The sequence below is a fragment of the Mycena indigotica genome (genome assembly GCF_014461135.1).
Source record: "Mycena indigotica strain 171206Taipei chromosome Unknown Mind.scaff0007, whole genome shotgun sequence".
Lineage (NCBI taxonomy): Eukaryota > Fungi > Basidiomycota > Agaricomycetes > Agaricales > Mycenaceae > Mycena > Mycena indigotica.
In genome coordinates, this window is record NW_023503006.1 from 4,581,614 (window position 1) to 4,594,875 (window position 13,262).

Below are 13,262 nucleotides of genomic sequence, written 5' to 3' on the forward strand. Positions count from 1 at the left end.
CTACTGGCTTGCCACTGTTTACTGGGAGATTAGGCTAATGAAATTTGGCTGGAGTCACATAGGTCACCATGCTTTAATGCTTTATTTTATTATTATTAGGTTTATTTATTGTTTTTTTGTGACAGGGTTGATGCTAACTGAATATTGTCATCAATGTGGAACCATTTTTGATTGCCATCAATAGTTTTGATCACCCAGTCTAGTTACATCATTTCAGTCCCAATTTGGAAGTAATGCTTTTTTAGCTATTACACAGTCACCTTAATTATATACCGGGTCATCGGCCTGAAGAAAAGGAGCTATCAGTAATTAATTATTATCTTATATTGGTCAGCATCATCAATACCAACATATTACCTTTTTTAGAGAGAGGACAATTAGCCTAATTTCCCTCTGACTGCTGGCCCAGTGGGAGCTGGGGATTTAGGCAACGGTATTTCCAGTAGACACAGGGACCAGAGCCTAATTCCTACAGCTATGGGTGCCATCCACCAACTTCAATAAAACCAACAGCGTCTGCATTCACATGCGTGATGCCAGATTCCGAGACGGCACTGCACAGAATCTTTACCAACCCAACGGCACCACATTTAAAGGGCTGGAAGTCCTCATTCAAGAACGACGTGCCAAGGGACATGATCTCCTGGATCCTGATTCCATCAATCCAGCAACCAACAAGAAGTATGTCGTGCAGTGTGGTGGAAGCGGTGCATTCAAATGCCGCACCACAACCAACACCAAGTGCTGTCTACGGAAGATGATGTACTCTGAGCCGGATTTCAAGAATCAGAAATCAATCTTGGAAGAACACTGCGAGAGACGCGGCTATTGTGTTCTTTTTTCCCCCAAATTCCACCTAGAGCTGAATTTTATTGAGCAGTGTTGGGGCTACGCCAAGCGGATCTACTGGATGTACCCCGAGTCCACCTCCGAAGATGCTCTTCGTGCCAACCTCCTGCAAGCTGTCGCATCGGTGCCGATCGAGTCAATGCGAAGATTTGCAACACGTTCATCGCGCTTTGGGGATGCCTATTTCTGTGGGCTCAATGGGGCGGAGGCTGCTTGGGCCAATAAGAAGTATCGCGGACATCGAACCTTGCCTCTGTCATACACCGAGGACTTGCGGGAGGCCAAGATGTCATGGCCAGCTTGGAAACTGGGTCCAGTGCAGGCTTGAGTTGCCAAAATGAATACTATTTGTAGCTGAAAAGACATGAAAATATTTCTATAGCCTCCTCTTGCCCAACAAGCGCTTCTTCACAAAAACGTCCCAAATTTCCGCGTGTGGCTGTGCAGATCAGTCACATCAATAATGCTTGATGTCATCAAACGTCGCCTACCTTAGCAGGGGAGGATCCAAAGAGAAGAAACTCTGAGGGTCCGCCTGCTAGGGCGCCAACTATATACTGGTCGTCCGTAACTGCCGACGTAGAGCACAGAAGGCCTGAGCGGTGTCGCAGGCTCTGTCCCAAGGTGATCCTTGGGAGGGTCTTGACAGATCGGTGATTGTGCGGGCAAAGTGGATGATGGTCGGGGTAGGTCAGAGCGTCCGAGGGGGCGCCGGTCGGATGTGCCTTGGATGCGCTCGGACGGTCCGAAGGAGGCTGAAGCAGGGGTTCCCCTGACAGAGAGGTAAAGAGTGTGTAACGGGTTTACACCCTCCCCACCTCTAAAACATTCCATAAAGTCCAAAAGAAACAATGAAGAACCAATAAATGTCCATCAGCACAAGTGACAACATTGTCCAAACTCAATGACATGCATCCTTGAACACTTGCCCACAAGCAGGATCGCCATTGCGCCGGGGATGAGAGGGAACGAGGGGCCCGAAAGAAGAAGGGAATTAAAGTTGGCGTAAGGTAAACAAATGATAGGTGACGGCAGGGACAGTAGACAGAGACGGCAGGGGCAGCAGACAGGTGCCGGGTGGTCAACGGTAAGCCAGATCAGAGTCATCTGTTCCGACATCACTCGGGCTATCGTAGTCGTCCCACAACCCATTATCATCATCGGACTCCAGATGCGGAAGGACTGCAAACACACTGTGGCGAGCAGGGATGCCATTGGCGGGGTCTCCCGGGCAGTTATGCGACTGGTGATTGACCCAGCCTGGACTGGAAGGTGAGTGACGACGGTGGTAGCAACCGCCCGCAGCCTTCAGTGCATCTTTCTCCGCTGGGGAGGGTGTCAATCTCGGCAAGACAGCATTCGGAACAGAGGTGGAGGAAGTGGGCGGAGCAGTGGTGGAGACCGAGGAAGTGTTTGCTGTCACCGGCATAGGGAGCGAGGAAGCGGCAGAAGAATCAACCACCTTGACCACATTCTCTTTCACCATAATTTCCCAGATCACTGTCATTTTCGCCACTAGCTGCTCGACTGTCATAGAGACTCTCATAGAGGTGAACTGGAAACTCGGAGAGCCACATGTGCAGAGACGAAGGATTGGGTGAGCACGGAAAAGCAGATGGTTCTTCAGCATCCCACTATCGACTCCGTACGCAGGTCCGGCAGTCGTGAGTGCATCGGAAGCGGTTTCGAGGCGGGCGACAAAGTCGGCAAACAAGGAGCGGCCTTGGTGGATGTCGAAGAAATTGCCCAGCGCAAAAATGCGCCAATTGCTTTGGACAAAGTGGTCCTTAAGCTTCGTTTTGAAGCCATCCCAAGTTGCAGCCTTCAGCGCCTCGCAATTCTTGCCCCACCAAACCTTTGCTGTCTGCTCCTCCATACGCATACCAGCCATGCGGACCCTCATGCGGTCACGTAACTGCTCGCCATTATTCATATCCTCATGATGCTCAAATATGTCCTCGCAAGCGCCGAGCCAAAGCTTGATAGACTGAGCATCCAGCTTGTCCACCAGCTTGGGACACTCGAGTTTCGTCATCGTGCCAGCTCATATAGCTGTATCTATGCAAAAGATGTGGGCCAGTGCCCAGGGGTAATGCAAAAGATGAGGGCAATGGCCCAACAAGTATTTTCTTTAACGATATTTTTTAATTCTAAGCCCTGTAGAGTGGTATCAGTGATGGGATTGATAGCATCTAGCTAAGTTGACTAATGTGGAACGATTTCTGATGGCCATCAGTAAGTTTGATCACTGTGTACAGCTAGATCAATGTTATGTAAGTGATTATTGATTTCCTTGTTTTTGTGTCATTAGGACCATAATATTACATACCGCATATTCGCCCTGAAGAAAAGGTGATTCCTATTACTGATTATGTAATTAGCTTAGTCATATACTTCAAATCCAATGAGAAATTCAACAATTTTACCAGGTTCAACATCTTTTGCATTACACTCAACATCTTTTGCATTGGCCCCTTGGGTACTTGCCCACATCTGGCCCACATCTTTTGCATAGATACAGCTATATGAGCTGGGTGGCGAGACGACATAGAGCGGTTGGACGCGCCAGCGAGAGGGTCGGCAGGGTGGTGGGAGCGAAAAGAAGCCTGTTGCGACAGCGTGGCATCACCGTCCACATGCCCGGGCTCCGCGAAGCTTCGCCGGTTCGGCTGACGGCATCCGGCGATGGCGAGAAGACTCCAAGGGAGGGAGAAGTCGGGCCGAGCTGTTGAGCATAGGCCGAGGTCGTAGATGTCGTTGTTCCGATGCCATGAAGGTAAAGCAGAGTAAATAGCATAGTTGTGATTGGAAAAAAAAAAGTGGAAACCCAATGGCCAATTGGGAAACACTGAGGGGACCAGCAGCCAAGTCAATGAGACTATGCTATATTCTGGAGATGCTGAGGGTACAGGAGGAAGAAGTAACTACTGTGACATAGAGAGGTAAAGAGTGTGTAACGGGTTTACACTTTGGTCCTTGTGGATTATTCTTTGGGGTGTTGTTCGACGTGTTCGAGTCTTCTTGGGACTGGAATTACCCCGGCAGACATGCCCAGGATCCCTCGGATGTTTGTGCCCCCTTGAGCAAGCGCCCGAGGTTCTGTCCGAGCTTGGTGAATGGGCCCTGTCTCTCTCCTTCCGTTCTCCGCTTTTGCCTTTCTGTCCCCCTACTCCGCCGCCTGAGGTTGCGATGATGGATGTGGACACCTCAGATAATGTTTCCATGGGCCCCTCGCGGTCTTCCTTGCCAAGTTTGGAGTTGTTAACTAGGCTGTCCATCACTCTTTAGGCTGTGTCTGTGATCGACATCTTGGCCGACAAGGTCGATGAAGACTTGTTGCTCATCCTGCTGAGTCTCCACGCCAGGATAGCCCCCTGGCTCCTCCCTTGTTGGTGGTTTGTGCCAACGACAACGATGAAGAAGGGTATATCCTGTCGGCTCCAACCCTCTGAAGAACAGGGACTCGCCCGGGTGAGCCGCTGCGGCGGCATTGGGGAAGTGGTGAGGACCATAATGCCCTGTTGTTGGCTTTTGCGTTCAATCGGGACACCTTTGTAATCGTGTGGGGCCAGCCAGGGGATCTGGCCACGAAACTCCCAGCGAACACTCGTTGCGCGTACAATTTGTGCTGCCTTCAGCACTGCCATCGGACCTTTCTTGGTGGCATACAAAGCTCAGGACTTGCATGATCCTTGGTGGCACTTCGCGTTCTGGGAGTGTCTTGGTATCAAGGATTTCTATGTGCTTCTTGTCAGACTGCAGGTCGGGCTGTGCAAGGTCCTCTCCTAAGAACGTGCGCCCGGAACAGAACAGATGGATAGTCGGGCCCGCAAGTACGGCGAGCAGGGTAGATCGAAACCAAAAGGGCCCGTGAACTCGGTCCCTTGTCGTTTGCAGTGGTCGAAGGTTCGAATCAGGTATGAGTCGACGACACCTCCTTGCACGGAGTAAGGTAGTTCTTCAGACGATCTAAGCAATAGGGTACATAGTACACTATCGCACCTTATATACGCGGGCCCGCAAAGGGGTGATTGGACACCCTGGCCTCTCTTGCTCCTCCTCGCCCCCGTTCCTAGCCGCAGAGGGGATGATCGTACATCCCTTGCGGGCCAGGCGCTACTCCTAACCTCCTAGCACTCCTCCCCGGTCCCCTGGTGTCAAGTTATATTATGTCATATAAATCACCTTTTCTTTAGGCCGATGACTTAGTATGTAATATTGAGGACTTGATAGGACAGGAATAAGGAAATAAATAATAGCTTAAGTAAGATTGATCTAGCAGAATTCAGTCATCAAAAGCAGTGATGGCAATCAAAAATCGTTCCACATTGATCAAAATACCTTAGGGCCATCAATCCCATCAATGATATCATTCCCTACGGGCTAAAGAAACAGTAATACTCCTTTGAATAATATATTCTAGGCCCTTCCCATCATCTTTTGCATTAGCCTGATAGGCAGTGGCCATCATCTTTTGCATAGATGGAGCTATATAAGCTGTGAACCGGTTAGGTTCCGGCTGGAGGATTACCCCGATGTTTCCCTTTGGTTTGGCAAGCCTTCGCCTAAGCATGCAGTGGCTGAGGCCCATCGCCTGTTGGATGATCTGGATGTTGTGCAGTCAGCCCAATTTTTGGCCGTGGGCGTGACGTTGCTCCAGCAGATGTTGACCCGCCCCCAAGATACCCCGTTCTGGTATGCTGCAGACTCTGCAGGCTGCGACACAGATGCAGATGCGCCCCGCTAATTTTGAATTAATGGATCATCTGGGTTTCTGCTGGTCTGCCATGCAGATGGTTCAGCTTTACACGCCGGTGATGGGTGTGTTTGGGGCTGTAGATAACTTGGGTTTCGCGCACATGGAGTTATGGGAGCAACAGGCAGCAACGGATCATTGACAGGTGCATGGATCAGACTCCACATCAAGGAACACGCTGTCAGGGTCGGGGTCGCAATGTCCTCCGCATTCGGGTCCCTCGGCAAGTCAAAAAAGCAAGGTCAGGCATCGTCGGGGTATGTTTTTTGTGTTTTTATATTTTGTATCACGATTGGACTTTTATTGCAAATCCAACTGTTTGCTTTCTATTGGTGTTGTGTGTTCCATGAGCAGGTGTAAGAGGATTGCTTAGATTCTGTCAGGCTTCGGGTCGGGCCGTGCAAGGCTCCACTCATAAAACGTGCACCCGGAACAGACTTCTCTTACGAACATGCGCCCAGAACAGAACAGACAAATATGCAGGCCTGAGTTGGCACAGGCTGAACCAAAGTGAACCGAAAGGGTCCATAAGGCAGTCCCTCACCTGCGGTCGGTGATGCAGGTCAAATCGAATGTAAAGGGTCCGTAAGACAGTCCCCCGCTTGCAGTCGGTGATGCAGGTCAAATCATCGAATCAGTGTTGGCCCGCTGTTTCGACGAATACCTCCTTGCACAGAGAGAAGTGGTACGATTGGCAATCTAAGCGATAGTGTACAGGGTACTCTATCGTGCATTATATACGTAGCCTGTTTGAGGGGTGATCGGATACCCTCACCTCCTCCCCCCCCGCTGTCCCTGTCCCTGGCCGTAGAGGAGACGATCGCACGTCCCATGCGGTCCAGACGCTACTGCTAGCCCTCCATCCCCTGCTCCTGGTGCCAGTGGCACCAGGACACAAGTTGGGCTCAGAAACGGCCCAACACATCATTCTCGGACTGTTCCTCATCGTCACGGGCTGTGTGTTGTGGGCCCGCAATGGCTCAACGCTAGCCGCGGAGAGGACAGGCTGATCCTGACCATGACAACATCAGCACTACAAAGACATCATCATCAGTGCTGGACATTGCTAATTTGCACATATATCAGTAAAAATAGTTATGAACACCCTTTCATGTGTTCATGAGGAATATGGTAAGTTAGATAGAGGTGCTCAAAGTGGGTAAGCACACACATATGAAGAACCTCCCAAACTAACTTTACCTAAAAATTTGCACAATTATCTTGTCTACATATATTTTAATCTAACTCTACTCTCTCTCAAATTTGACAAGGCTTCCCAGGAAAGTTCCACAAAATCTTGCCTAACCCAGATTTGTGGAAGGTTATGATTTCGCCACTTCCCGCCAATAGGACGAAACCTGGGCCAGGACCATAGAGTCACGCAGTGAGCGGCGAAGCCAGGGAGGATGCGAGACGAGGAGGAATATCTCCGTCAGGAGCTCGGCTGGTAACTTCCGGCGCACGGGCGAGAGGACATATTTGAGGGCAGCAATCGTGGCGCGACGGCGTTGGCGAAGGATAGTGAGGTCACGGATTTGGGAGTCAATACGGTCAACATGTTCTTCCGCCGCTTCCAACAGACTTTTGGCCTGGGCGTCAAAAGTAATGTCGCCGCTTGCGACGAGCGTTAACGTTTTGAGGAAGGGGTCCATTCGGGATGATGAGTCACACCACGTGCGAAATGAGAGACTGTGACGAGATGTGTTACAATCGTAGCTCCTTCCCTTCAAGTTTAACTGTGTAGCTTCACTGCTTCAGTTGGCGTTGACTCCGCTTGCGTGGACTGTGAGCCATGAAAATCAGGCGTCCAACCTCGCTTGCCAAGGAATACATCGGTTTCTCTTGCCTGTTCAATGCTTCAAGTTGGGACGACGCCGGACGGCATGACAAGTTCGATCTGCCGGTTCGCTCCCGCGGCTCGCCTGGGGGTTATCTTCCAGTAAACTTCACTGACAGTCTTTCGCAATCATAACACGCGGTTGTTGTTAACACGGCTTTCAAGATACTTTCACCGCTGGCGAGCACCAACTTCGATAAACAAACACCGTGACCCAGACCCGGGCCGTACGACGTTGCCTAGTTAGAAGTCCGGCTGTAGAGAAGGAAGGGTATGTTCTGCACTGTAACTGGTGCTTGATGTGATAATGCTTAGACTCGGCGTCGCTCACTGGCAGCGTCGCTCAGTATTCACTACTCAGTCTACGCGCAGTCTCTCCGATCGTGCTTGTCCAAGCGGCTGGGAAACAGACTCATTTTCCTGAAGACGTCCTACGCTTTCTGGACCGAGCGATGGCCATGCCAGCGGTATTCGCTTGTGGGACGAGTCGAAGGAAGAAAGGAACAAATGACGAGGTAAGTCACGCCCAGACAGTTTGAAACCAGGTCATCATACCCATCTGCTCTATACAAGCTCATACAAAGACCAGATATCATAAACTCTGCGTTATTCTTCAAGTTTGCTTCTTCAAGTTCCGAGTCAATTCCTTACTTCACTCAAGTTGTTTCTGGATGCCAGCTGGCTCAGGCTGCAATAGTAGCCTCGTCCGCCGCCATGTGCCCCTGGCTAAAACATCGACAACTCGACACTTTGGTTGAGAATATACATCAACGCCACCGATGGTAGCTAGCTGTTATAATCCACCACGCACGTTCAACTTTCCAGCCATTCAAAATTCATCTGGACCAGACTCCGCCGACGTGCAATGGTACATGATCGTCATCGTGGTGTTTCAAATATACTGCTGCCTTCTGCTGCAGCCTCTGTGCCGACAATCCAAGAATGCCAGCCTCCAGGTATGCTTACTTTGGACGCCGCTTCGCTTCTTATTGCCATGGCATTTACGGTGGTGAGTAGTGTGCAGAGTTCTGTGTTGGAGATGTCATTAATCGCTAGTGCATGGGGTTACTCAGTGCATGGTGTTACTCAGAAATCATTCTGATTCATCCTTCAATTCGCTCTGTATCGTTTGCCAGTGGACTGCATCCGAATCGAAAGGAAGGAGTCGAATGACTGACATGGATGTCGCCATAAACCTCGAACCGTACAACCGAGCTCCCCGATCACAAGCATTGAGCCTCAAGTTCTCCTGCGTGTCTTCTAACCAGTCTGGGACTTTATATTTCAATCAGCCGGTACCACGAGTACACTATCATCGCAATTTCATTAGACTAATTCTCTACGAGTCATCAAGACGGCACTTCAAGTCATAGTACTACATCGTGCACATTTCAAACACATTACCGCTGGCTCTACTGTAATCTAAAACGGCGCTCAACATTAGATTTTGGCACGTTCTCAACTCCTCCTTCGGTCACTCGGCAGGCCTTCGTGCACATACTGCCTGAAACTGGTCCCCTGATACTGCGCCGCTGGCGTGAAGTGGCTGACCCGCTCCTTCTTCTCGACCCACTTCAGGCGCGTAGGGGCCGCGGTCGAGGGCCGCGAGGTGGCCATAGCGGACGCAGGCCGATCTGGCGGCGCAAAAGTATAAGTTGTCGGCGCGGGCGGCACACCGGACCGGGAGTGCGGAGAAGTAGGCGGTGGGTAGGCAGCGGGCGTAGAGGGAGTATGGCGGTGTTTGGGGCGCGGCGCGGGCATAGGCATCGGGGGCGCTATTGGAGGACCCTTGTCAACGACCTGAAAGGGAGAGAAAGAAGACGTACGGGCATCCATACTCCTCCGTGAAGAGCTAGAATAGGGAGAAGGCATAGACGGCATCGGGGGTGGCTGGCCCTGGTCGTAACGATGGCTGTGGTGGGAGCGGAACTGGTCTGGCGCGGTTGACTGGGGGCGGGGTGGCGCCATTCGGGCTCTGTCTGACTCCCTTCCAGGGCTTGTCGCTGCTTTCATTTGTCAGAAAAGGACAAAGAAACAAAGAAAGAACAACGCACGACCTGGGGCGGGGAGGACTATTCTGTCGCTTTGGTTTCTAGGAAAGAGCTTCGCAGAAAGGTGACACTGGGAGCAGCGGCAGTTGGCGGGATGCGACATGAGCAAGGTCTAGCTAAAGCTGTAGGTCGGGTGGGTGATGGTTGGGGGCAGGCAGCGCGGCACTTGGGGTTTTGAAGCCCATGCCATAGTCAGGGTTGAGAGCAACTCGGAAAATCGTTACGCGCTCGTCAATCGGGCTTTGCAAGAAAAAAAAATTGTGGGTGTGATGACGTACGGCGTGTGAGCCCGTCGAGTCAAAAAAGGCCCGTGCCGAAAGCGGATATGGAGCGGATTTGGCAATTGCTTAGCGAGGGTTTGGCGAGGGTCTAGACCCTGAGGTCATCCAGAGCCAAAACAGGCCAAAACATGCAATTGTGAGTCCTGGAAGCCTCTTCATGTATCTGGGCGATTGAATCTATAGACTGTTCAACTTGAACGAGGCGAGAGACCCTAACCTGGCATTGATAGTGCCCAGCCAAAGGCTCCCACGATGCCGGAACTGGAGCGTCGCGGATAATTAAATAAGGTTATGAGCCTTGCAGTCCAATTGCTATATTTTACCATGACTCAGCAGTCGACCTCCGCCGCGGACACACCCACACATTCAGTTCAACGAGCACCAAAAGCACACGCAAATAGTCTGCGCGCAAGTCTGGCAGACGCCTACTCTATGGACGATGACGACACTGCGAGACGGGCATCTTGCACCTGTCATCGCGTCGGCGTCTTGACAAGTTGACTGCAGTCTGTTTTTCTTCTTCCGATCTTCTTATCAATTTCAGTTGAACATACCAACAAAGCTTCCACTGTTCCAACAACTTTGTACATTTGGAAGAGAAGCTGACGGAAAGGTAAAGAAGCCGCTTTGTGCAAGCCATAAGTTCTAATGTATGTGTATCCTTCACAAGTTCGTAAAGGTGACTCAAGCGATATTTCCTATCTGTGAATCGGCGTGAATCAACGTCTGAAACACTCGATGCTCACTGCACAGCAACGAACAACGAGGACAATCCTTGATCTTCGATCGCCTATGTGTACCTCAAGTGTGCCTGGTCGTGGTCGTGGTTGTGAAGGAGTCAGTGCTCATTGGGTGTTCACCTGATCGGAATGCGGAGCCAAATCATCACAAGAAAAGGGAAAGCCGGGAATCGCCGCATTCTTCGCCAACTGTCAACTGAGTGTACTGGATATGGAAGGATATGGACTGAGAGCGCGAAAGTTAAAACACACCGCGTTTCCCGCGACGCCGACGCGTTCTCGTGTCAGCACACTCACACTGAAAATATAGCGTCCGTTCAGCCGCGTTGCGCCACCGTCAACTTGCAATCAGCTTGGATGGTTGGAGTCAACGCAACTACAGATTACCAGTGACAGGCACGCGTCGTCGTCAAGCGCGTGTGTTTTTGAAACTCCGCACGTGCGCGGCAGTTGGCCCAAGCGGGAATCCGCAAATGGAGAATACCCTCTTTTGGGCGACGGACTCGCACGCGCGGAGCTATAATTGCAAATTCTGTGAAAATTGCCCGCAATGCTTATGATGATCGGTCATCTGAGTGGTTAATCGCATGCGGGAAGATGAAAGAACAAGGAAACCCAGAAAGAAAGGTAAACCATGTTAAGCCTGGAATACAGGAAGGACGGGAAACTGGATTGCAATTGCATTGGGTCATTCCGGCTGAAACGGACGTCGCTGGGGACGCTGATATCCATGTCGAAACAGGGGGTTTCGGCGTTCATACGCGATGTCAGTGTTGCTTGGAAGCTGGGGATGTCGGCCGACGCCGACATTCGGCCGGTAGTAGGCGGTAAGTACTCTCCAACAAATTGTTAACAAATTGGAATAAAACATGTATGTACCTTTCTTGTACCATAGATTCAGAATGCTTCGTGCTCCTGCCGTTCAAATTCGCATCATTTAAACTTGTGACGGTATTATATCACTTATCTTGGCACAGCATTCACACCTCGGTTCCGCCGGCGCCCACAAACGCGATAAGGGACTAGTAAGGACCAGTTCGGAGTACCTGCCGTGCAGGAGGGATCACATCGACATGTTTGCCGAATCAAAAGCGTTTTTTATAATGTCCGAGACTTTGTGAGGAATGATTTTGTGCTAGAAGCATTCAGCTTGAATGGGGGCATGCTTATTTAGATACTGGTATAAATACCACAACCAAGTTCGCCGTCCTCTTCTGCGTAAATCAGTACGTTGTCGGTGAAGGAAACCCTCCGCGACACTCCGTTCGGGCCGGGATGGCCAATTGTCTGTTTATTTTGGGAGATTATTCAAACTGCGATGCTTCTGGGCAAAGGTTGAGTTACAGCAAGATGATTGAATCGCTGACGGACGCGGGAAGGCACTGTGAATTGCGCGGGAGCGGGAGAAAGTATATATGCCATTGTGGGGTTGGAAAATGTCCATAATTGCGAGTTGGCCATAGGCAGAACGGTAGTTCTTCATCATTGCCTCCGCCGGTCCCCGCCGTTTACTGGGACGCCGCGGCAAATCAGCGCTATGAGGATCCATGGTTTTTCCAGGACCGTTGCTACATTAATTGGCGTGTTCTAGCTGTAAGGTCCTGTAAGATCGCACTGTCACAATACAAGAAGTGAGCTTGAGGTCTCTAGAGGTACGCACCCAACTTGAAGTGGGGGCAAGTACGTAGGAAGTGCGTGCTTGCGACGTGATTGAGGATATAATCCAGAGCGCCGAGCGGCCGCCGTTAAGCGCGTGGAGAAGGTCAGACTAAGTAAATGCAGCAGGCGATGACCGACGCTCGACGGAAAAATCAGCAACCGAGATTCATTATTGCTCTTCAATCGAGGCACAAGCCCCGACCATCCTTCATTCAGGTATTCAATTCGGAGGTTTTTGATTGTCCTTTCTGTGTCGGTTATGGCAGGGATGAGCGCGGGAAAGTATCTCGGAAAGGCGCGGACCCGAGTGTCGAGAGTCGGGTCGCGGGAGGCGAACCGGCGGCTTTTTGCGGTGGCGCCAGAGACAGCGTGTGCATAGGTTTCTCGTGGGGAATGATTATCTGATTGATGGATTGGTCACGAGAATCAGTAGCCTTCAGTCGGAAATTATCCCGAAGCTGCCTGTTCGAGCTTGCGATTGCTCCATCATGATTTTCGCACAATAACAGCAAGTTAGGCAATTGACCAGCGTTCTGTATGAACGGATTGAGTAAAAGGGTTTTAAGAAAATGGAAAAATTTTAACTACCTCTTGCAACACCGTTCCTTGGGTTATTGGTCAACGTCGTCGACGAAAACTATACCAGCGCAGGTGGGCCACTGGCCTTCACACATACCACCCAGAGCAGGAGTAATCAAATCATTGCCTTGAACGAAACCGATTACTGTAGTATTTCGATCAATTAATCATGTCACGGTCACATTGAGATTTTTGGCCGAAATTTTTCTGCCTGTCACAGGTCACAGCAGATATGTTTGGTCCCAAACCATCCCAAAATGGTAATTTCCAAATTTTTCCGCGCCTCCGGCGCGCAGAACTTCCATATAAGGCAGGAGGTCACACCAAATCTTGCCCTTGGCTGAATTGCACATTTCTGCTACATGTGTCACAGGTCACAGGGCTGCAGAATTGATTGAAATACTACAGTAGTGGTGGAGGAAGGGATCAACCATTCATACCTGACTAATCAGTTTCATCATGTCGCGTGACTTATTTGATTGATGCTCTGACAAATCTTTCCCTTCACCT

General features: G+C 50.6%; 1 protein-coding gene across 1 annotated transcript; it reads left to right on the top strand.

Annotated features, from left to right (window-relative positions):
- Positions 1-526: 526 nt before the first annotated feature.
- MIND_00899000 (uncharacterized protein) lies at positions 527-1,177 on the top strand (the record flags this gene model as incomplete). The annotated part of the gene is made up of 1 exon (XM_037365635.1): positions 527-1,177. One exon carries the CDS (start codon positions 527-529, stop codon positions 1,175-1,177), a length of 651 nt encoding a protein of 216 aa, XP_037218877.1.
- Between the last annotated feature and the right edge of the window lie 12,085 nt (positions 1,178-13,262).